This window comes from Carlito syrichta, unplaced genomic scaffold (genome assembly GCF_000164805.1).
Source record: "Carlito syrichta isolate Samal-C Ts95f unplaced genomic scaffold, Tarsius_syrichta-2.0.1 Scaffold301606, whole genome shotgun sequence".
NCBI lineage: Eukaryota > Metazoa > Chordata > Mammalia > Primates > Tarsiidae > Carlito > Carlito syrichta.
Genome location: NW_007245702.1, coordinates 390,966 through 415,072, shown reverse-complemented (window position 1 = coordinate 415,072; position 24,107 = coordinate 390,966). Strand labels below are relative to the sequence as shown.

General features: G+C 34.9%; 1 protein-coding gene across 2 annotated transcripts in view; it reads left to right on the top strand.

Moving 5' to 3' along the window:
* Positions 1–24,107, top strand: part of WWP1 (WW domain containing E3 ubiquitin protein ligase 1) — a 111,478-nt gene that overhangs the window by 66,512 nt on the left and 20,859 nt on the right. Inside the window, exons 9-20 of one of the 2 annotated variants that reach the window (XM_021710835.1) lie at positions 3,793–3,888; positions 5,787–5,961; positions 8,663–8,717; positions 8,811–8,895; positions 9,024–9,152; positions 12,433–12,508; positions 12,616–12,687; positions 15,130–15,218; positions 16,730–16,837; positions 18,738–18,897; positions 22,708–22,841; positions 22,931–23,071. In XM_021710835.1, the coding sequence (XP_021566510.1) occupies positions 3,793–3,888; positions 5,787–5,961; positions 8,663–8,717; positions 8,811–8,895; positions 9,024–9,152; positions 12,433–12,508; positions 12,616–12,687; positions 15,130–15,218; positions 16,730–16,837; positions 18,738–18,897; positions 22,708–22,841; positions 22,931–23,071 (1,320 nt within the window). The remainder of the gene's footprint in view (positions 1–3,792; positions 3,889–5,786; positions 5,962–8,662; positions 8,718–8,810; positions 8,896–9,023; positions 9,153–12,432; positions 12,509–12,615; positions 12,688–15,129; positions 15,219–16,729; positions 16,838–18,737; positions 18,898–22,707; positions 22,842–22,930; positions 23,072–24,107) is intronic. The other variant, XM_008054900.2, reaches the window with a different exon arrangement.

The following is a 24,107-nucleotide window of genomic DNA, read 5'->3' as shown; positions in this document are numbered from 1 at the left end:
AAAAATTCAACCTCTGCATAGGCAGCATCAGATACTGTTGGAAGTGATGGTGAAGATGACACTGTCAACAGCAAGATTAATTGAAAGCCAGTCTGAAAAATGAATTCCTAATTCCCTTCCCTGCAGCCAGAACTGCTGTTCTGCCTAAGGGTTTCTTCTCTGGAAGTGGAGGTGTTCTGCTTGAAACATTGGAGGGCAGAAGTACTGTACTAAGTCAGCAGATGTAAGTGCACCCTTATGAGGCTAATAAGTGAAGAAGGTTATAAAATAAATTTTCAAACACACATTCTTCTTTCCCATGCAGACCCCAGAATATTGACAACCAGTATTTTACTTTTTTATCCAGGAGACTGGAAGTATATGTTGAAGACCCCCCCAAAAGATTGAAAATACTAATATAGATTGCTAACAAAATAGCCCCATTATATCACCCTTTAATTAATCCCACAACCCACAAGCCCCACTCAGGCACATAAGTTCCTAGTCAGTTTTTGGTACTCTTTTCATTAGACATCTCAGGGAAACTTCTTAATTTAAAAGATGGAGATCAGGCCGGGCTTGGTGGCTCAGCCTGTAATCCCGTGCTTTGGGAGGCCAAGGTGAGTGAATTGCCTGAGACTGCAGGTAACTTGGTAAGACCTCATCTCTACAATAAAATCAAAAAATTAACCGGGTGTGGTAGCACGTGCCTATAGTTCCAGCCACTTGGAGACTGAGGTGGAAGGATCACCGGAGCCCAGCAGGTCAAGTCTGTGGTGGCCAGGAGTGGCCACTGCACTCCAGTCTGGGCGACAGTGAGACTCCAACTTAAAAAAAAAGAAAGAAAGATGGAGATCAAAACAAACAACCTAGAAAATGCTGCTTGAAGAAAACAGACTATTTTAATATTCTCAAACGGATAAGAGTAGATATGACAAACTTAAAACAAGAATCAGGTGCTATAAAAAAGAAATGGTCAAAGAACTAAAAAAACTCCTGGAAACTTAATTCAATGGAAAATTTGGCTGATAAGTGTAAAGAAATTTGCCAGAAAGTAGAACAAACAGATAAATTTATAAAATGAAATGAAAAAATTAGAAGACCAGTCCAGAAGGGCTAATAAGTGAAATTCCAGAAAGAAAATGGGAGTAAATCCTTAATAACAAAAAAAAACTTTCATAAACACGAAGGACATAAATTTCCTAATCAAAAAGACTCACCAAAACTCAGGATAATAAGAGAAAACAGACCTACTTTAAGACAGTTCATTTGGAGAATTTTAGTATATTGGAGCCAAAGGAAAAAATTTTAAGCATTTCTAGAAATTAAAAAAAAAAAGACGAAAGCAGTTTCTTACTAATCAGAGTGGCATCAGATTTCTCAGAATAAACACTGGAAGCTAGAAGACAGTGGACTGAGGGAAATTATAATTCTGTATCCAGGCACACTCTTTTGTGTGAGCATAGAATAAATACCTTTTTCCACATTCTAGATTTTCAGAAGTGCACTTCCTGGGTCTTTTTTTCTTACGAAACTACTAGGACTCATGTTTCTCCAGAACTAGGTAGTAAAAGTGAAAGACGTAGGATCTGGGAATTAGGGGATCTGCTAGGGGAAGTATGAAAGGAATACCACCACATTATAAGGAAAGCCCAAGGTGGCCTTGTACAGCAGATGGTCAGTCTAGACTAGAAGATAATCAGAAAGCAGGTGCGATCATAGGACATCTAAGGAGTGTGAATATTTTGAGAGGGGATTTATGCAACTGGACAAGTATTTGGAGTTTAATTAATGATAACATAGAAAATAAGTAGATGGGAATGAACACAATTATTTTAACTGAAAGTTTTTATGTTTTTGTTTTTAATTTAAATCATGGTATGTTCCATGACTCAGCTATTAAAAGGGTTTATATATATAATAACAATTCTAAAGGAAAGCATAACATATGTCTGTATTATAACAGTTGGAAGGAGAGTGTAGGGAGTACCTTTGTGTGTTCAGGAAAGAGACCTGCACCTTCATTTTTCATAGTAAGAAGTCATGTTTGAAATTAAGTCTATGTTTGAAATTAAGTGTTGTAATGAGTCAAACCTGTTAATTAGAAAGATAGGTAGACACCAAATAAATTGAAAGAGTTGAAAATGTTGCCTTTAAGAAGTGAAAAATGAAGCGAAAGATTTATATAATTATGAAGGTATATATTAAACTATGTGAAACCATATATAATTTTGATATAAATCAAAACCAAATTAAAAATATAGTAAAGGGAATTTGTGAAGAAAGTGTTGACACCAGTACATTTTGCTATAGAACAGCATTAAAAATTCAAGAACTGATTATAGGAATTAATATCTAAAAATAGCAAAAGTAAAACTTGATCAAGTTTTTAGGTATTTATTTGGTATGGTAGTTAAGCTCTCATACAGATAAATAGCTCAGTGGTATATGTCATATGTATTCCTGAAATGCCTTTAAAGTGAAATTCCGTAGTTAAGTCTTCCCGTCTTGTGAACATTTTATAGACACAAATAAAGTAATCTTAACTTTGAGAGTATCTTTTAGTGAAATGCTTTATAAGGAATATCTAAATTTTTACAATATAGGATAGCATGAATGTTCCAGTGTAGGATTTTCTACCAAAAATATAGATAAATGTAATAAAATAGATAAGTTTAGTACATAAATTGAATAATTTCTGTGATCCTGAGTTAGTTGTGACCTTTATGATTACCACATAAGCATTTTGTTACTTAAATTTTTTTTGTATATTTGTCATTTCAAGTATGTATATATAGGTGCAGCCTAGTTTAGGGTATAGCTTTAATATATACGGTCACTGTATATGAAAACAATTTAAAGAAAATAACTTAGGCTTGGTGGCTCATTCCTGTAATCCAGCAGTTTGGGAGGCTGAGGTGAGAGGATTGCCCAAGAGTCTGAGAACAGCCTGGGCAACAAGGTAAGACCTTGTCTCTATAATTTAAAAAAAAAAAATTAGCCAGGTGTGGAGGTACATACCTGTAGTCCCAGCTTCTTGGAAGACTGAAGTGGAAGGATTGCCTGAACCCAGCAGGTCAAGGTTGTGGTAGCCGTGATGGCGCCATTGCACTCCAGCCTGGGCAACAGAGCGAGACTCTGACTCAAAAATTAATAACAATAATAATTTTAAGGACTCTTTAATAAAAATTAAATTTAATTGGGTTCTTGTGTTTAAGAAACAGGAAAATATTTTCCATTTGTTCTACTTTCAAATGGAAAACAAGAGTGTTAAAGTAAAAAATACCAGGCTTTTATTTTTTAAAATTTTCTTCTGTATCAAGAAAAGAGTATAAAGGAAGAAACAGGGATTGCAGAAGATAAAATGAGAGTGGGGGAATAAGAGACTGACAGTATTCAAGTTAGAACAGGAGAAAGATAAAGTTCTGATGTCAGAAATTCAGAGTCCTACCAAAACCGAGAGGGATAGATGTGCACCAAAAGAAGATACTACTTGCACATAAAAGAAAGAATTTTCATAGCACAGTAGCTGCACATACTTCTGAAAGGTTAGTAAATTAAAAAATTTTAGATATTATTCTATTTCTACTCTGCTAGCTATATTTACTATTTAAGTTCTCAGTATAAAGAAAGAGAATAATTAAGAAGCCAAAGAGGCACTAATAATTGAGAAAACAAATACTTTGTAATACATGTATATAGACTTTTAAGGTAAAGCTTATCTGTAATTTTTCTGATTATAAGAAGGAATAACATTTTTAGATTGTCTTAATTTGTTGTCTTTTGCTGTTATTTTTGTATTTCTTTTTAAAGGTGGGAACAGAGAAAGGATCCTCATGGTAGAACCTATTATGTGGATCATAATACTAGAACTACCACATGGGAGAGACCACAACCTTTACCTCCAGGGTAATGTAGCATCTTTATGCATCTTCACTTGTATTTTATCATACATGTGATTTTAAAATGTATTTAATAGAGCATAAATTGATTCTTTCATTCTACATGTATTAAATTTCCTTACATTTTATTGATTTGCTTGTGTGAATAATGAATGCTAAATAAATGAGGCTAAATAATATGAAGAACTTCCTCACGAGACTGTCAAACATTGACCAGTCTCTCAGTTACTGAGAGAAGTTGCAAAATTTTGGTGCATTGTTGTTATTATATTTTTTTATTTTGTTGTTGTTGTTATTATTTTAATTTAAAATTCAAATTTCTTTCCCAAAAGACAAAATGCTTGTTATTTTTTAAGGAAAGAATGGTATATGTAGGGCAATTTATATGTATGGTTCTCCTTGGATAATGATCTAAACTGTTATTTCATAAGATTTATTGGTATAAGAGGTATTAGAGTGGACCAAAATTATGATCTACAAAGAAGGCTACAGGTAAACTTGTATTATATCATACCTAAAATTATAGAGGGCTATAAAATAACGAAAACATTTTTATTACATACTAGATAAACTTTATGCTAATAAGCTGTCATTTAAGGCCATTCAAAAACCTTTCTTTACCTTTACATTCTTTCATAACTCTATATATCGTGCACTGATAGCTAGTTGAATCATACTGTTTGCATTATCCTCAAACATTCTGCCTGTACCTGGAATATATTATTGTCTTTGACACTCAGAGTTTTCTGTCTTTTCAGATTCAATTTAAATTCCACCAATATACACAAAGTTCATAAAATTGAGTTCAGGGAATATGTTATTTTTATGAGACATTTCTTTTTTATGGAATAAAGTATTCAGGCTCCTAAAGTATTAATTGAGTACTTATCATTGGAAAACATGGAGCCAATATTTCAACATAGCAAACCATAAAGTTTAGTTTTACTATGACAAGACCATCAAGTTAGAGTCATTCTTTTAACTCATTAATTGAGTGCCATGTCATAGGGTTTATTTCACCGAAACTGGTGTCCAAAAATTAGGCAGGGACTATCTTTAATTTTATTTTTAGAACTTATTATGCTCGTTGTGACCCCATTGTATTTTTGGTAATAAGTTTATAGAAAGAATTTAGAATTGGTTACTAGAAGGATTCTGAGACCGTTGAATAAATTAATGACAAAACTGGTTTAATAGATCCCAGATGTGTAAAAGAGGTAGGAGTGGAACAGAACCCTGGAGAATGAATAGAATTCTGATTGGTATAAGAGAAATAAGGAAGAATATTTTGTTCTGAGGGAGTGACATGACAAAATGAAACACTTGACATACTTGAATCCAGCAAGTAGTTGGTTTGGCTTTCACATAGGTTTCTTGTAGGATCTCAGAGAAACGAACTGAACAGATGAACAGGTTCACTTGTACCAAGTCAAAGAGCCCTCATAGGTGGAATGACAAGATTCCATCTGCACTTCAGGAAGATAACTGGCAGTAACATAACAGCAGATGAATTAAAAAGTAATAAAAAGAGTTTAGTTAAAATCCTGAACATGGACAGTAGCCATAGGGCAGAGTGCTTGGTATACAGCAAGCACTCTCAGTAAATGCTTATCAAGAAAAGTGGAAGAAAGTTTAGTCACATTGCTACTGAAACTGTTCAGTCAGTGTCCTCTTTTTTAGATAGTCTTTAGAAATTATATTAGTGGCAGAATGGGAAGGTAATTTAGCTAAAAATAAATAGCTCATAGTCTTACAGATTTTTCTGGAGAATATCAGTATTTTAAAAGTTATTTTAATACATCGTGGACTTAATTTTTAGGTTAAATGAAGTATTAACTACTTTTTAGTTTCTTATATTGAGAGATTGTTATTTATTTTAATTATTGTTTATTTTGCCTGTGGTAGTTGGGAAAGAAGAGTTGATGATCGTGCAAGAGTTTATTATGTGGATCATAACACCAGAACAACAACATGGCAGCGGCCTACCATGGAATCTGTCCGAAATTTTGAACAGTGGCAGTCTCAGCGGAATCAATTACAGGGAGCTATGCAACAGTTCAACCAACGATACCTCTATTCGGTAATTAGCAAAGTATAAAATGTTAATATAACTTTTTCCTTATAGGCATTTCCTTATGGGCATTTATTTGCCCATCTCTACTTTGGTGATTTTTAAAAAAATTTTATAGACTATATCACAAAGGTATTTTTTAGTTAATCTTCTTTGGCGAGACTTCATCTCTACAATAAATCAAAAAATTAGCTGGACGTGGTAGTGCGCGCCTGTAATTCCAGCTACTTGGAAGGCTGAGGCGGAAGGATCACCGGAGCCCAGCAGGTCGAGGCTGCGGTGGCTGGGAGCGGCCACTGCACTCCAGTCTGGGCGACAGAGTGAGACTCCAACTCAATAAATAAATAAATAAATAAATAAATAAGTGTTTTGGATAAAAACACTTGATAATATTTAAAAAACATTCTAGTTTACTGACATAACTATGCACTCAGTTTTATATCATTGTTAAAGGTTAGGTAATTCCATAAATGCCGTTTCTTAAATAAAACAATATCTTTACCAATTCCCAATCCTCCACCTTTAATTATAATGCTTTTATTTGCTTAAACAAAACCACTTACCTTATGATTTTACCTTGAGCCAGTCTTGTAGTTTTCTGGCTATTCTGAGTTCCTTCCCAGATGCTAAGAAACAGTACTCATTTGTTCTACTCTACCAATGTTATTCCTAGGATTAAAGTTTTGTTCAAAAAAATCGATTGCTGTCTGACAATTTGACTGATAGGTGATTTATTTATTGCCATAAACAAACATCCACAAGAGGAGTGGGAAAAAAACAAGAAAAAAAAGACTTCTGCTGAATGGTTTGATTATAGGCGATAGAAAAAAATTTTAGCCTGGGAGCGGTGGCTCATGTCTATTATCCTAGCACTTTGGAAGGCCAGATGGGAAGATTTCTTGAGCCCAGAAGTTCAAGACCAGCCTTGGTGAGACCCCATCTCTCCAAAAAAAAAAAAAAAAAATTTAGCAAGACATGGTAACACATGCCTGGAGTCTCAGCAATTCAGGAGGCTAAGGCAGAAGGATTGCCTGAGCCCAAGAGGTCAAGGCTGTGATGGGCCATGATTTGTGCCACTGCATTCTGGCCTGGGTGACAGTAAGACCCCTACTCAAAAAAAAAAAAAATTAGAAAGGAAAGAAAAGATACATTTTAAGTACTAGGGAACTCTAGTTTTGTTTTGAGCCAACTTGAAGGAACCTCCAAAATGTAGAAGTTAGCAGATAGGAAGTAGGAAAGAAACTTAGAAAGGAAATTTAACTTTCTTCAGAATCCTGCCCTGGACTGGCTCTTTCAACTACATTTTTTAGAGATTAAATAACAAGTTCATCTTTGCTGGTTGTTGCATTCTCCTGGTTATCTGTAGCCAGGAGAGAGGGAGTGGGGTAACTTAAGTTTCCGTAGCATTTCCTGCTGCCACCAACTGCTGGGTCTTTTGTGATTTATATAGAAATCTGTGGTAAGGTTCCATAGTTTGGCTGTATATAGTAAACAAGAAATTCCTTACAAAGTAGATTTATTTTGTTTATTTTTGGTTCGACTTATCTATACATGTGAAAACCTTTGGGGAACTGGGCAGAATTGGGTAACAGGTGTGTATCAGAAGCATGTTCTCCTGCAGATAACAGCATCTCAAACAGATTGAGACTTAGTTATCTCAGTATAACACCTAGTCGGTGGTAAGAGCCTAAGACAAATACTGCATTGGCTCAATTGTGTCATCAAGTACCTGGGTTCTTTCTGCCTTTTTACTCCACAATTCTTATCGTGCTTTGTGCCTGTTGCTTCAGTCATATGGAGCTGCTGCCCTCTGGATCACACTTCTACAATCTAGGCAAGAAGAAAGGGCATATGGCTTTGTTCCAGCAAGCCCTTGCCTTTTTTACTTAGCAAAAGGTGTTTTTACCATGGCCTTCTGCCTATTCTTCATTGGCCAGAATTGAGTTCACTCTACCAATACAGCTTCAAGGAAGGAAGCGAATAGAATGTTCTTTATGGACATATTGCTACCTTAAACAGAACAGTAACTTGGTTATCAAGAAGGGGTGAAAAATAAACATTGAGTATAATTAACAGTATCTGTTATAAGATTATATTTAACCAAGATGCATGTACTACTTTATCATTAAGAAATTATTTTTCAGGTAGTGATTTATATATTTGTCATTATTTCAGAATTCATGATGGAATGTTTATATTTTCTTCAGAATGTATTTCTGGGTTGTATTAATGTGTATGCATATTTTTAAATGTGTTTATGTATGAATATATAAAAGATACTAATTAAAATAAAATTTTATTTTTGTAAAGATGATACTGGAGTTTAATATGGTTGTATTAATAGGCATTTGTTTTAAAGAATACTGTGATTATTGTTCTATTTTTAAACAAATAATATCTCATTTAAACACCATAATTTCTATATGCTCTTCCATTTCATCTTGTCCCTATAGTATTGAAGGACTAGGAGATACAAGCATTGATGTCAGTGTATTATTTCTAAATCATTAAAAAGCTAATAATTTTATTAGTTGATTGACTTTGATTGCCTCATGACATTTTAAGAACTTTGTGTCTTGGAATTGCTATATTTTTATTCCTTTATCATATTTTTAAAAATTATTATAAATTTTTTTGTCAAGTTCTTAGTTTATTTCTACTTTTTAATTAAAATACTATTATTTCCTCCCCCAACTCTTTCTCCAATCAGGCTTCAATGTTAGCTGCAGAAAATGATCCATATGGACCTTTGCCACCAGGCTGGGGTAAGCTGATAGGATTTTGGTAAAAATATCTGTAAGCGGTGTGTGTGTATGTGTAAAATAGTTACTAAATGTTATGCTCATTTCATGTTTTAGAAAAAAGAGTGGATTCAACAGACAGAGTTTACTTTGTGAATCATAACACAAAAACAACCCAATGGGAAGATCCAAGAACACAAGGGTATGTATATATTACAGACTTATTGCTTGAGTCATCTTGTATATATCTGTAAATAGAATCAGTGAACATTGAGACAGATGTTTTTAATACTTAGAAAATCACTTCATGTTTATAACTTTATCTTTTAGCTTACAGAATGAAGAACCCCTGCCAGAAGGGTGGGAAATCAGGTATACTCGTGAAGGTGTTAGGTACTTTGTTGATCATAATACAAGAACAACAACATTCAAAGATCCTCGCAATGGGAAGTCATCTGTGTAAGTGAAAACCTGGAGTTTTTTTAATGCTACTTAGTGAGGACATGAGATTTAGTCTCTAATTATCCTGAAGTTTAGCCACAGATTCTACTTTTTGGTTCAAGAAAACTTACACAAGTAATATACTAGTATAACTATCTTTGCTTTATCTTATTCCATAATGGATTTGTGGGATGTAATTCCTTAATAACAATGGCAACTATATAATGACTATATACCAAGGATTCTAAGCACTTTATATTTGCTAGCTCATTTTTTCTTTCAACAACCCCACTGAGTTAGATACTATTATTTTTCCCTTTACCAAGTGAGAAGAAGTACAGGGAGCATATTTGACTGTGCAGTCATAGTCAATAGTAGAGCTGGTTTCAGACTAGTGTGGTCAGTATTTCTCCAGTCTCTGCTCTCAACTGTCACATCCTACTGCTTTAATGAGATGTTCAATGAAACTGAATTTTTCAGATAAAGATATCTTAATTAAGCAGTTGACAGATCTTTCCTTCATTCTTACTCTTAGGTGTGGTGTCTTTGCTTCACTAAGAAAATAAAAGCAATTGTAAAAGTTCTTTTGCATATTCCCCATCACATCTACCCTACCACCACCATCTATCCTCCCTTTTGTTCCAATAGATTAATGTCATTGTTCTTATCAAAGGCCAGTCCTTCTGCTGGTGCATTATATTCCATCCCCCTTAACTCAGTTATTCCAGCAGTTATCCATCTTTCTTTTCTACATCATTGGATTTACTTTTTCTACTACATTATTCGCATCAGCTGTCATTTCTTCCAGATTAAAAAAATTTTTTTAAAGCAACCATAGTTCTTTCCCTTACTGATTTATTCAATGACAATTTGTTTTTATTGCTGCCCTTCACAGAAGAGCTACTTGAAAGAGTTGTCTCTATATTGTTATTTCTAATTTCACCCTTAAACTGACTCTAAGGAAGTTCCTCTGACACTGAACTTGCCAAGGGCACTAGTGTCCTTCACACTGTTAATCCAGGGGTTTCTTTTGCAGTCCTGCCTTATTTGACTTATCAGGAGAATTTGACACAATACTTTTCTTTCTCCTGGCAAAAGTAGTACAGGGAACCATACTTTCTTGATTTCCTTCTGCCTTTCTGGTCTTATTTCTTTATTTTGCTGATTCCTTTTTTTCTCACTTTCTTAACATTGACATACCCAGAGCTCTGTCTTTATTCCTTTTCAACTCAGAGTCTCACTTTGTTGCTCAGGCTTTCTTTCTTTGTTTTTTTTTTTTGACTCAGAGTCTCATTTTGTTGTTGGAAGACAGTCAGTCACAGGATCATGGTTACTGCAGCCTCAACCTTCTGGGCTCAGGTGATCCTCCTGCCTCAGTCTTCCTCGTAGCTGGAACTATAGGTGCGCCACCACGCCTGCTAATTTTTTGATTTATTGTAGAGACAAGATCTCACCAGATCATCCGGGCTGGTCTTGAACCCTTGGGGTCAGGCAATCTTCTTGCCTCTGCCTCCCAAAGTGCTGGAATTACAGGCATGAGCCACCACACCTGCCCCTCCTTTTTATTTTTTTAACTACATTTATTCTTTTGGTGAATCTTATTTGGTGTCATGTTTTTGAAAACATCAATTTGCTAATGACTCAAATGTATCTCTAGCTCAGACTTCTCATTTGAAATTCTGCTTTGTATATTCAGCTGCTTGCTTGACATCTCCACTAGTAACTCCTTCCTTATAGCTGCTATAAAACTGTTCTACCTGTGATGTTCTCCAACTCAGTTAATGGTGATTTTAGTCTTACATGTGTCTGGACCACAAGTTTTGAAATTGTCCTTTACTCCTCTTCTCTCTTGCCATGAAGAACAGTCCATCAAGAATTCTAGTTACCCCAACTTTAGAACACTTCTAGGGCTGTCTCACCATCCTCACTGCCACCACTTTGGTCCAAGCCAGAGTCCTCTACCCACCTCTGCCTTCTACCCACCTCTGCCTTCTACCCACACCTCATGTAATGTTAAACCATTCTTCATACAGCAAAGATACTGATTTTTTTAAAAAGAAATTAAGTAAAAGTTCATCATTTATACACAATCCTTTGATGGTTTTCATCTCAATGATAGTAAAAAGCAAAGTCTTTAAATTGGCCAACAAAACCTCATAGAATCTGACCCCTGTTATCTCTTCAACCTCTTCTCAGTTTTTCTTTTTCATTCACACTGCTCTGGCTTCAGTGGCCACTAGCTTTACCTTGAACCCTTAGACTTCCACCTCTGGGTCTTTGTTCTTGTTCCCTTTGCTTACTGTGCTCTTTTCCAACTTATCTGTATGACTTATGCCCTCTCCTTCATGCTTCTGCTCAAATGTCACTGTTTCTGTGAACCTTTCTTTCTCTTTTCACCTTTTTCAGAATAGCCTCCTCATACCACTCCGTATTCTTTGTCCATTTTTCCCTTAGGGGCGGGAGTGATAAGACATTTATCCCCTTTTAACGCACAACATGTATAGTTTACTTATTATATTTTTTTTATCTGTCTCCTTCGTGGGTACATAAGCGCCACATAAACAGACATTTTAATCTATTAACAAGCAATGCTGTCACTGTCTAAAAGAATGCCAGGTACCAGCTGTGCATTTAGTAAATACTTGTTGAATAAGTGAATTAACTTGAATCTGACAACACAGGAGACACTTTTCATTCCAAAATGTGATTGTGAATTTTCTTTGTGCCTGTCTCTTATGTCCTCAGTCTATAGGCAAGAGACCCAGGTCCTTTTAATGTGAGTTCAACCATATTGTAAAACCTATATTCCTAGACACCATCCACTCTGCCTCTTTGATTACTCACCTGACTCATGTGACCTGAATGTCACGTGTTTTTTCTAGGAACTGAATTTTGCTTTGCTTATTATCTCCAGCAATATTTGTTTTGGTTAAAATGCGGTAGAATTTCTTTCCATGTCTCTTCTACTTAGAGCCTCTGTTCTCACTGGATGTAAAGATTATCAAAGATTTTCTTTTATATTATCTGTAGTAGACTTGAATATTTCATTTAACTCACTACTGAACAAAGTTCCAGCCATACCTATAATTCCCTTCTTAGTATATATGTGTGTCCTGTTGCTATAATAGCCTCATTGCTGAACTTCTAGTGGCCCACCAAATATACCCTTCTTTCCCAGCAAAAGATTTTTCTCTGGTTGTTTGTAGGATTTCAGTACATTGTGCTTTTATTACTGAAAATTAAATATTCAACTTTGTTGTGAATTAATATATGGTTTATTTTTGTGTTTTTTTTTTAGAACTAAAGGTGGCCCACAAATTGCTTATGAACGCAGCTTTAGGTGGAAACTTGCTCACTTCCGTTATTTGTGCCAGGTACTACAGTGGTAAATAAATCTTATGTTCATAATCATTTCGTCTTATCTTTACACAATACAACTACTGTAGCTTACATGATATTATGATATTACTTTTGTTTTTAGTCTAATGCACTACCCAGTCATGTAAAGATCAATGTGTCCCGGCAGACATTGTTTGAAGATTCCTTCCAACAGGTAAGGAAGATTTTATGAGAATAAAATGATACTGTTTGTCTCATGGTATTCCATACATGTAGAGGAAGTTAGGGTTTTAGAGATTTTAGACCATCCAGAACATGGCTATAGTATTGACTACCACTTACTGAGTGCCCCTATTAATAATAGTTATATTAAACCTTACTACATATTTAGTGATTGTCAGTTGCTTGACACTGCATCTTATATTTAAGATTTTATTTTATTCATCCTCACAACATCCTTTGAGATAGCTCCTGTCTTATATATCCATTTCACAGGTAAAGGTACTGAGACAAAGACTACCATTCTCACAAAATTTAGATGTATACTTTCTAAAATAATGCTTAAACAGCTTTTTGGGCAAGTTGATCCAGTTTGGTATTTAATACTTAACTAAGAATTTAAACAAAAGAGTTGTGATAATGCTACCAAATTAAAAATAATTTGGTAGATACTGTATTCCATTTGAGCATTTCTTTAATAACTCTAATTGTATTCTCACCTTTAAGTTTCTGTTTAAATGTCATGATCTCACAGAAACTTTGTCTAAACATGCTCTTCAAAATTACAGTCCTGCTTACCTCCCTCACAGTCACATTCTAGCCATTTATGACACTTGGTTCTTTTTCATAGCGCTTACTACTACCCAAATAGTACATTTTGTGTGTTTCCCTTACTACAATGTAAGGGAGAATGTGAATTAGTTTGTTTACTGCTGTTTTGCCCAGTACCTAGAATAGTACCTTGCACACAGAAGGTATTCAGTAAATGTTTGATGAGTGAATAAATGAATGTAAGATGTCTGTCTTTCCTAAATCATCTGCAGAACATTTAAAGATAAAAAACCCAAGTACTGTATTGTCAGTTCTTTTTTTCTGATGTAGTCAGAATTTGTAATATGAGGCTTCTTGCTCCCCTCTAAAGTACTACAGTGATGAACCAAATTTCCCTGTGTACCCAAATCCAACAAGGGCTTTTATTTATACTTTGTACAAGCCAAAATGGAATAGTAACACTCTGAACTCTGACAGACTTTCAAACCCTAGCTTAATTTTACCAGCTGTTTGACTTTGTGCTAGATGCTTAAACTATTATAAAAACTTTTTTTCTTTTAGTTTGAGTTAGTAAATTCTTAGCAAAGTAAGATCAACTTGTTCTGAACTCTGTTTGGATTGGTTTTAGTAAGTGCATATCTAAATTCTTTGTAGACTTTATTTTGCTTTTTACCCTGACTTGGAGAGAATTGTGGGGTATTTCATGTGCAGGATTGGGCCCATGACTACTCTGAAGGAGGCCTGCTGGTGAGCTGGTACCCTAACCCAGACCTGCCAGGCATGACTGTGGTTCTTATATATGTGTGGTAGAAATACTTCCCTTCTATCTAAAAGTAAAGCCTACTTACTGGAACCTTGATGTAAGCGACTAAGGATTATGAAAATTTAGCATAAGTATTATTTTTAAGATGTACTATCTCATGTATAAAGTCATCATTATATAGATAATAATTTATTATGACTGAGTTCCTTTCCTACCGAGAAATGGAATGTGTTGTGGTATAATAAGCAGGATGCAGAATGAGGTTTTTTACCTCTAAGTGTTGCTAGTTAGGAAAATTTATAAGCCACCTATGAAAAAATGTGGTGCAGTTTAGGGGAATTTGAAGAGTGAGAATATTTTTTAACCTTAAAAGCTTTCTGTGTTAAACTCATCCTCTCTTGCCATTAACCCAAAGTAGAACTGTCATTTCATACTAGAAGAGAGGAAAGCAAGTATAGTTGACCTTTGAATGACCAGGGGATTAAGACACCAATCCTTTGCACAGTAGAAAATCTGCACGTAACTTTTGACTCCCCAGAAACTTAATTACTAATAGCCTGCTTCTGACTGAAAACATTACCAATAACGTAATAGTCAGTTAACACATATTTTGTATGTAATATGTATTGCATACTATATTCTTACAATAATGTAAGCTAGATAAAGAAAAGAAAATGTAGTTGAGAAAATCATAAGGTAAATAATATTTACCATTCTTGAGGTGGAAGTGGATCATCATAAAGTTTTTCATCCTCATTGTCTTCACTGTTGATAGGCTGAGGGGGAGGAGGAGGTGGAGAAGGGGTTTAGTCTTGCTGTCTCAGGGGTGACAGAGGTAGAAGAAAATTCTCATGTAAATGGACTCACACATCTAAAACCTGTGTTGTTCAAGGGTCTACTGTATATGAAAGTGAGCTAAAAAAAGCACTTAATAGATTGATATGTATGTCTTTATCTAGTTTGTGGAACAAGCCAATTGGTCTCTTGAGTCAAAGGCATTGATTTATGAGATAGAGACACATGTAACTTTGGAAGTACAAATTTAATTTAAATTGAATTGTTTTGAAAGAAACTTGAACTGCATGTGAGCGTTTAAATATTCATGGTTTTGTTTTTAATTAGATTATGGCATTAAAACCCTATGACTTGAGGAGGCGATTATATGTAATATTTAGAGGAGAAGAAGGACTTGATTATGGTGGCCTAGCAAGGTAAAATAAAAAACACATAACTACTTTGAAATACATATATCTCATCATATGTAAGAGAAGTAGTCTTGAAAAGATATGACTATATTGGACTGTATTTTTAAAATAACAATCCAGAATTATTTTTAAAAACTAAAATATTTGCACAATTCTAACAGTAACCATTTTTATTATTGCTTCTCTTGGTTTTCTTTCTATACATTTTCTATGCATATATATGTAAATTTATAAATGCATGTAATATGGTACGTATTTGCACTTCTTTTTTAAACAGAATTAATCATACAATGTACAAAATGCAGGAACCCGTTTGTTATTTTATGGAGTATGGACATCTTTCTGTATCAGTATGTATATGTGTGTGTGTATATATAGATATATATATAGGGAGAGAAAGCTAATACTTTTTTTAAAAAATGACTGTACAATAACTTCATTACACAGAGATATAATTAATGGATCAGCAAATATAGGTTATTTCTTATCTTATGCTATTATAACAGCATATCTTGGTTTTATGTTTGTGTTTTGAACCCAATGTAGGTCTCCTTCTTTTGAAAATAAAGTTTTTTACATTCCCTAAATGCATTGTTAGCACTAAACACTTGTGAATCAATATGAGTGGAAAGTTTTTTTATCTTTTATGTTTTGCCCAAACCTAATTTGGCAACAATTAGTTTTTTAGGAAAACATTTTGAGTAAATCTTTCTAAAGAATTCAAGTAGCTTTTCATAGAAACAACTCTCTTTTTGAACTCATATTTCACAGGTGTATAGATTACAAAATCACAGTTTTAATACAACTGACAAAAAAAGATACGGACCAAGCACAACTTGTGGGACTAGATGTATGATAATATATGTGGGATTATCAGAGTTCTGTTCATATTAGCATATTTCCTCATCCCCAACGTCATTGAGCTTTTTGAGAAAAGAAACACTACCTACCTAAATGTTCATATTACATCTATTGTGAATTTATCTCAAATTCAGAAATGTTTAGACATTAAAAAGGAAGGTACATCTCAGAAAGGAAATATAGTATTTTATTCTGTCTGTATTAGCATTTGCATTTTTTTCTGAACCCTTATATGACTCAGCTATTTGGGTCTAGTTTTATATTTTGATGGTTTTAATGCATATGCATTTTCATACCATGGTTTTTTTAATTCCTGAATTCTTTATTTGATTCATGTATTGGTGTTCTAAATTCATCATTAAATAGTTTATTTAAGTTTAAGAGAAACATTTAAGATATTTCTTATAGTCTGCATGTTTCAGAATGTTTTCTGTTGCTTTTGCATATAAACAACAACTTAACTAGATAAAAATGTATTACACAATCCTTGTTTCTCCAATACATATCCTATACACATTGCTTCACTGTTGTCTAGCATTGAATATTAGTATTGTGAAGTTTGAGGTTAGCTCCTTGTAAGAAACTTTTTTCGTCTGGGTGCCCACACAGTCTTTTTTCCTGAATTTCACTGTTGACTGTTTTATATCTTTTTTAAGGAACATATTAAGATCTTACTTAATTTCAGGGAAGTTTTCTTCTATTATGTCTTTGAATATTTTTTCTGTTCCATTTGTTCGATTTTTCTTCAGGAACATCAATCATGGGTATGTGGAATCTCCTTGTCAGTCTTACATGTCTGTTATCTTTTCTCTGGTCATTTTTATCTTTGTGCTTTTCCATTTTGTTTTTATTTTTTTTTTCTCAAGCCTATCCTCATGTCACTGTTTGCAGTACTGCCCTATATTATGCCTCTTCTAATGTGGTTTTTCTTCATTAGTGGTTTTACTGTTTTCTTCATTTTCTTCTCTAGGTTCTGTTAGCTCATCTGTTGTCTCATAATTTTTTCAACCTCTTGTGTCTCTTCTGTTTATTTGAGAGTATCAAGAAGAATATTTTGAAAGTTAATTCTTCTGCCTCTGGCTAGTTAGGAATTTTTCCTTCTTTTCTGCTAGTATTAGGGTAGATGTTAGGTGCCACTTTATAGCCATTCTTCTTTTGAATTGATTCAGTTTTCTCTGGGCTGCCATTTGCTAAAAATAATCTGAAGCATATGGAGATTTTACTCCTAGTATTCTCATGTGTCTAAACACATTCTTACTAGATGTGCTCAGTCCTCTTCCCTGAGGGCATGTCTTACTTCATCTTCATCATAGAGTGAAGTCACATGGTTCAAGTATTTCGTTGCAACTGGACTTAGTTTTATGAATTGGTGTTTATCATTTCTTAGTTGATTTTGTTTAGGGACTCCCTTTTCTATCTTTCAAGTAGTTTCAGGGATTGTGTTTTAAAAGCTTTAGAAAATGATGTGTAAACAGGCTACCGGGTTAGATCTAGCCTGCATAGAAATGGCCTTATTTTGATTTTTAAAATACTTTATAACATTTGAAAATCACTAGATTACACTTAAGAATCAAGATGTCTGGCTTCTCTTCAAAAACACTAGCTCCATATTTCCACCTTACATGGCATCAGTTGGCTGCCTCAGAGTAGCTGTTTCCCCTTTATGGTAGGATATACTGTTTCACTACAGTGTCCGCCACTGCCTCGTTGTCTAAGGACTATGTTAATGTGTCTAGAAATTCTTCTTCCTTAAAGCCAATAATTTAGCAGGGATATAATAATGAGGAATGGAGGATTGTGGCTAAGCAGAGAATGTGAACCCCATCTAGAGAATAAAGGGGGAAGCCACCTATACTCACTGATCACTGTAAGCCTTTTGAGTTTGGAACCCTGCTTTAGAAGAATTGCTTTTGAAAATACTTTTTATAAATTGAATTACTTTTTAATACCTGTATCTAGTTGGATTTCATATATTGCACTTTTTAAATGAGGCAAAGTATGTGGTAAGAAGTTAGAGAATGTTTATAACATTTGAAGATTTTGCCTTTTTAAGTGTAATTTTTAATGTATTAACACTAAAATTAAAACTATTCCATAGCAGCAGTGCTGTGTATCTTAGTATCACCAGTAAATATGTATACAACTTACTGGGTATAGATCTTAGAATGTTTATAGGAGTCAAGGATACAAAAAATTCATAGAAACATGACCTTTGCCTTTAAGGAGCTTGTAGTCTGTGGATGGGGCAGGTTATGTGCATAAAAATGAATAATATTTTGAGGTTATTACCACAAAGTATTTAGTGACTGATACAAATACACTGATAATTGCTTCAAAAAATTGCTAAGGTGAGATTTAAGCTGGTCTGAAAAAAAGTGGGATCTACATAGGTTGCTTTGAAGGAACATACTCAAGCAAAAGTATGGCATAGAAATAAGCAAGTTATATATGAGGGAGTTTGTGATTTGGCAACGCAAGAACTAGCCCGTAACTTTGAGTAAAGAACCAGATAGAAGGATTTCAATGGAGGACTGAGCATTTGGGCAGTGAAGTTGTTAAAGGCTCTTGAACAGAAATATGGTGTATGTATAAGTATATTTAAGATGTTTTTAAAGTCACATGGGTATGAATGCTAAAAAATAATCTTGACTTATTTTCTTATAGAGAATGGTTTTTCTTGCTTTCACATGAAGTTTTGAACCCAATGTATTGCTTATTTGAGTATGCGGGCAAGAACAACTATTGTCTGCAGATAAATCCAGCATCAACCATTAATCCAGATCATCTTTCATACTTCTGTTTCATTGGTCGCTTTATTGCCATGGTGAGTCCATAACTTTCAATTATTTTATTTATTTATTTATTTGAACTCTGCCTTTTTCAAAAGTATTAGTGAGAACTCAATCAAAAAGTTATGCATTTTACTTGGTAGTCGAAAATGTATTGCCAAGGAAGTTTTCCTAGAAGAGTATCAGGCCTGTAATCCCAGCATAAACTGGAGGTTGAGGTGGGAGGATTGCTTGAGCCTAGGAGTTGGAGACCAGCCTGGGCAATATAGCCCAGGCTAAAAAAAGAACAGAGTATCAAAATATAGTTTTTTTTGAGAACCAGTATAAAATCAAGATTATAAGGATTGTTTATATAACCTCTTAGTCTTTAAAAGTTCTTCTGTTTTATAAATTAAAGCCTAATTATAGTAACTACTTCTGTAAAAGGAAAACTTGAGCTAGCTAATAATTGTATTTATTATTTTTGAAATGTTTTGAGTTTTGCAGAAGCATTTGTAAACTGTTGTCTTTTAAGATGTGTTTGTATTTATTTATTTGCACTTAATTATTCAGAGTACCCACTATAGTACCAAGCATTGTTCTAGGCACTGGAGATGAAAAAAAGAGCTAGTCCCTACTTTCAGGGTTTAAAATTCCATTAGATAGAGATAAATAATAAATAAATATGTGTTGAGTGAAAGGGAGTGTTGCTTTTTATATACTACGGTTAGAGGAAGCTTCACTGTTGGATGGCAGATGAACAGAAACATGCAGAAAGCAAAAGACTAAATCATGCAGATATCTTGAAGAAGAACATTCTACATTTAGGGAGCAACAAGACAAAGGCTCCAGGGTAGAAGTGCATTCTTGATTTAGAAAGAGGTCAGTGTAACCGGAGCAGAGCATCTGAGAGAGATGTAGTGGGAGATGAAATGGAGAAGGCACTGTGTGGGAGCTTTAGGAAGTTCACATAAGAGTTTTGAGTAGGAGAATGCATGGCATGATTTAAGTAACATGATCTAACTTAAATCATATTAAGCTTGCTTTGCTGCTGTGTAGAAAAGAAACCATAATTGGGGACGGAGGAAAGCAATGATAAAACCAGGAAAACTACTTGCAAGAATCCAGCTAAGAGATGATAGTGGCTCGACTTGTATATTGTAGCAGCGGAGAAAGGGGGAAGTGGTCTGAATTCTGAGTATATTGTGAAGTTAGAACTAACAGGGTTTTCTGACAGATTAGATGCAGAGTATGAAAGAGTCAAGCATGGCACCAAAATGTATGGCCTGCCTGTCTGATTGCAATTGCCATTTCCTAAAATGGGCAGGGTTGAGGCAAAAGCAGATTTTGAGTGTGGGGAAATCAAGAATTTGTGTTTAGCTTGTTAAGTTTGTGATGACTGTAGACATCTAAGTGGAGATGTAGAATAAGTAGTTAGATGTCTAAGTCTGGCAATGAAGGAATATCTTAATTAGAGATAGGTATTTGGGAGTTCTTAAAAGGCTATGTGATCATTTAAGGAACAAGTGTGGAAAGAGAAGTAGTTCAAGGATGTGTATAAGTTGGAAAGATGTTCTAGAAGGAAGCAGCGAAAGAGCTAAGGTAGGAGAATCAAATAAGAGTGGTTCCCAGAAGACATGGGAAGAAGGAAGAGTGTTTCAAGAAGGAAGACATGATTAACCTTGTCACACGTTATGGTAGTCTGAGCAAGAAGAAACCTAAGAATTGATCATTGTTATCTGACAAGGGGAAAAGATCATTTATGAGTGGGAGGAAGATTGAGGGAAACAAAATCAAAAAACTCTGGAATGAGAAGTGGAAACAGCAAATATAAACAAAAGATCATACGGAATTGGTCAGTAACTAGAAGTGGTTATGGAGTAAAGAATGAGAGGAGAATAAAACATTTGTATTGCTGATAGTGATGACCTCAGGCTGGGTAATTTATAAAGAAAAGAAATACATTTGATTCATGGTTCTGCAGCTATACAAGAAGTACCATCATCTGCTTCTGGTGAGGCCTCAGGCTGCTTCCACTCATGGTAGAAAGGTAAAGGGGAACTGTTGCGTGCAATGATCACATGGCAAGAGAAGAAGCAAGAGAGAAACAGGGAGGGAAGGTGTGAGGATCTTTTTAGCAACCAGCTCTCAAGGGAACTAATAGAGCAAGAACTCACTTAACTACTTTTCCTCCCACCTTATAGGGCATTAATCTCTTCATGGGGGATCCACCCTCATGTCTCAAACACCTCCCATTAGGCCCCACCCTCAACATTGGCAGTCACGTTTCTACATGAGATTTGGAGAGACAGACATCCAAATAGCAACATGTAAGAGAGTAAAAAATTGGATTAAGTCAGTAATAAAAAGACTGTGAGAACAAAGAACTTGAGTAGGAAAGAGGAAGGGATTTATTTACTGCACACAGAAGTAATAAAGAAGTTATTTATAATAAGAGTGTATGGATTCAGATACTAGTAGTGAGGAAATATGATAGAACAAACAAGAGTTCTTTTCTGATTTCTTCTGTTTCCTCAGTGAAATAGGAAGTAAGATCAGCAGCCTAGAGTAAGGAATAGAGAGCAGGAGATATTTAAGAAAAGAGGAGTAGGAATGAAATAGTCATCTAGTGAAAGTAGGAGAGTGAATGTATTAGGGAAATATGATTATGAGAAAATATACCAGTAGGGAAACATGATTGTTGGTCATGAACCAATCAGCTTGGTTATATATGCGTATCTGGCATGTTCCATTGCCTAGGTACAGGCATTGAGTAAGTTGAGGGTTGAATTTAGGTAGGCTTGGGATTTTGATGGAGATACAGTGGGGGAGACAGCGTTTGAAGGTATACAAGGGAGTTATTTTTATGATGAAGTTAAAATCTAGACTGAGTAAGGGGAGAAATAACTTTATGAAGGGGTAAGGTACAATATTAAGAGAATGAGCTCACTGAATTTTTTAGATCTTCCAAATTACTGGGAGTGTGGGGCTTCCTTTGTTGGCTGCTGTGAGTAGGGGTGAAGGCACAATGGCAACTGTGAGTAAGAAACGAGTGAGACAAAAAGCAAAAACATGGAACCACCCAGTTGACCATCAGTGGTGGAGTGGATAAGGAAAATATGGTACATATATACCACAGAATGCTACATAGCAATTAAAAAGAAAAATCATGTCCTTTGCAGCAACATGGATGCAGCTAGAGATCATCACCCTGAGTGAATTATCACAGAAACAGAAAACTGAATACCATGGGTGCTCCCTAATAAGCAGGAGCTAAACACTGTAAGCACACATCCACAAAGATGGGAGCAGTGGACACTGGGGCGGTCTTAAAGAGGGGAGGGAGAAATGGGGACAAGGGCTAAAAACGAAGTCACTGGCTATCATGTCTACCACCTGGGTAACAGGCTCAATAGAATTCTAAGACTCACCATCACACAATGTTTCTGTGTAACAAACCTGCACATGTACCCCCTAGATCAAAATAGAAGATTAAAAGAAAGAAAAGAGTAGGAACAGGGCTTTTCCAGGTGCCTGGGGCCTTTTTATTTCTTTATCCAATTAGGTTAATTTAACTTATAAAGCATTTAGGAAGAGTGAGGCATGGTATAGTAAATAGAGGTCTTTTATTATCCTGTACAATTTTTGATAGTACATTATTTAGCTGAGTGTTGTGAGATAGATTTTGTTTAAATAATTTTTCACATTTAGCATTTTATATAGTATTTTACTTTTCATGATTTATGCCATTAACTTCCTAAATGCTTTGTTTGCTTGTAAAGTCTCATGGTTTCTCTATTATCACTGATTTTTAAGTAAGAAATTTTTTTTTTATGAACTTAAAATCTTTTTGTTTTTCTTTGCAGGCTCTATTTCATGGAAAATTTATCGATACTGGTTTCTCTTTACCATTCTACAAGCGAATGCTAAGTAAAAAACTTACTATTAAGGATTTGGAATCTATTGATACTGAATTTTATAACTCCCTTATTTGGATAAGGTTTGAAGATTTTTTTTTTCAATTAGGCATTTTCTTGAAAACCATTTACACATTTTGTTAATTTGTGTATATATATTTATTTTGCCCAGAGACAACAACATTGAAGAATGTGGCTTAGAAATGTACTTTTCTGTTGACATGGAAATTTTGGGAAAAGTTACTTCACATGACCTGAAGTTGGGAGGTTCCAATATCCTGGTGACTGAGGAGAACAAAGATGAATATATTGGGTAAGGTGATAATACTTTATTGAACTTAATTTGTAGAACATGTCAGAACTAAAACCTCTATCTTTACATGTAATTTTATCCCCTTTTCATTCCCTTTGGAAGATCTTCCCACCAGTGCTAATGTGCTAGAAATAAGAGAGTACATGGCAACCTTCACTAAACCCTCCATGTGCTGTAGCCATTCTGCCTTTGCCCAGTTCAGAAATACGAAACATTGACAGGAAACAGGGCTTTGCAAAGACTGTACTGCCCCTTCACATTTAGGTGAAGGGCCTGAAGCTCTGTTACATAGCAGCAAAACCAAGGCTGGAGCTCAATCTTTGACAGTCTGTCTAATGCTCATTTTCCATTCCGTGTCATTTTTCTGTGTTGTTGTTTTTTTTTTTAACTTATGCTTTTAGTAGTGCTCACCACAACCTCTGGTTTGAAACTCTGTTCTCTTGAATTTCGTGATCCTGTGTCATACTAATTTTTTTTACCATTTTCTCTTTATTTTTATTATTTTTTAAAGAAAGATCTTGTTTTGTCACCCAGGCTGTACTGCAGTGGTGTTATTGTATCACGCTGGAGCCTTGAACTTCTGGGCTCAGGCAATCCTCCCACCTCAGACTCCTAAGTAGCTGAGACTATGCACCTGCAAACCACACCTGGCTAGATTTTACTTTATCTTTTTACCTTTTTTTTTGGTAACGATCGGGGTCTTGTCATGTTGTCCAGGCTAATCTTGAACTCCTGGCCTCAAGCAGTCCTCCCTCTTCAGCCTCCCATAGTGCTGGGATTACAGGCATGAGCCACCTCTCCTGGCCACTTTCTCTTTCTTAACGGTGGTTCTCTAAATCTCCATTTCCTAAATGTGGGTGTTTTTCTAAGGATTTTTGTTCAACCTGCTGTTATAAATACTCTGCTACTATAGCTTCAATTTTCTATTAAAAATATATCTGACCCTTAGAAATAATTTCCATTTGCCAGCCAGGTAAATTCAAATATTTGTAGAAAAGATCTAAACAATAAACTTTTTAGATTTTCAGGCCATGTA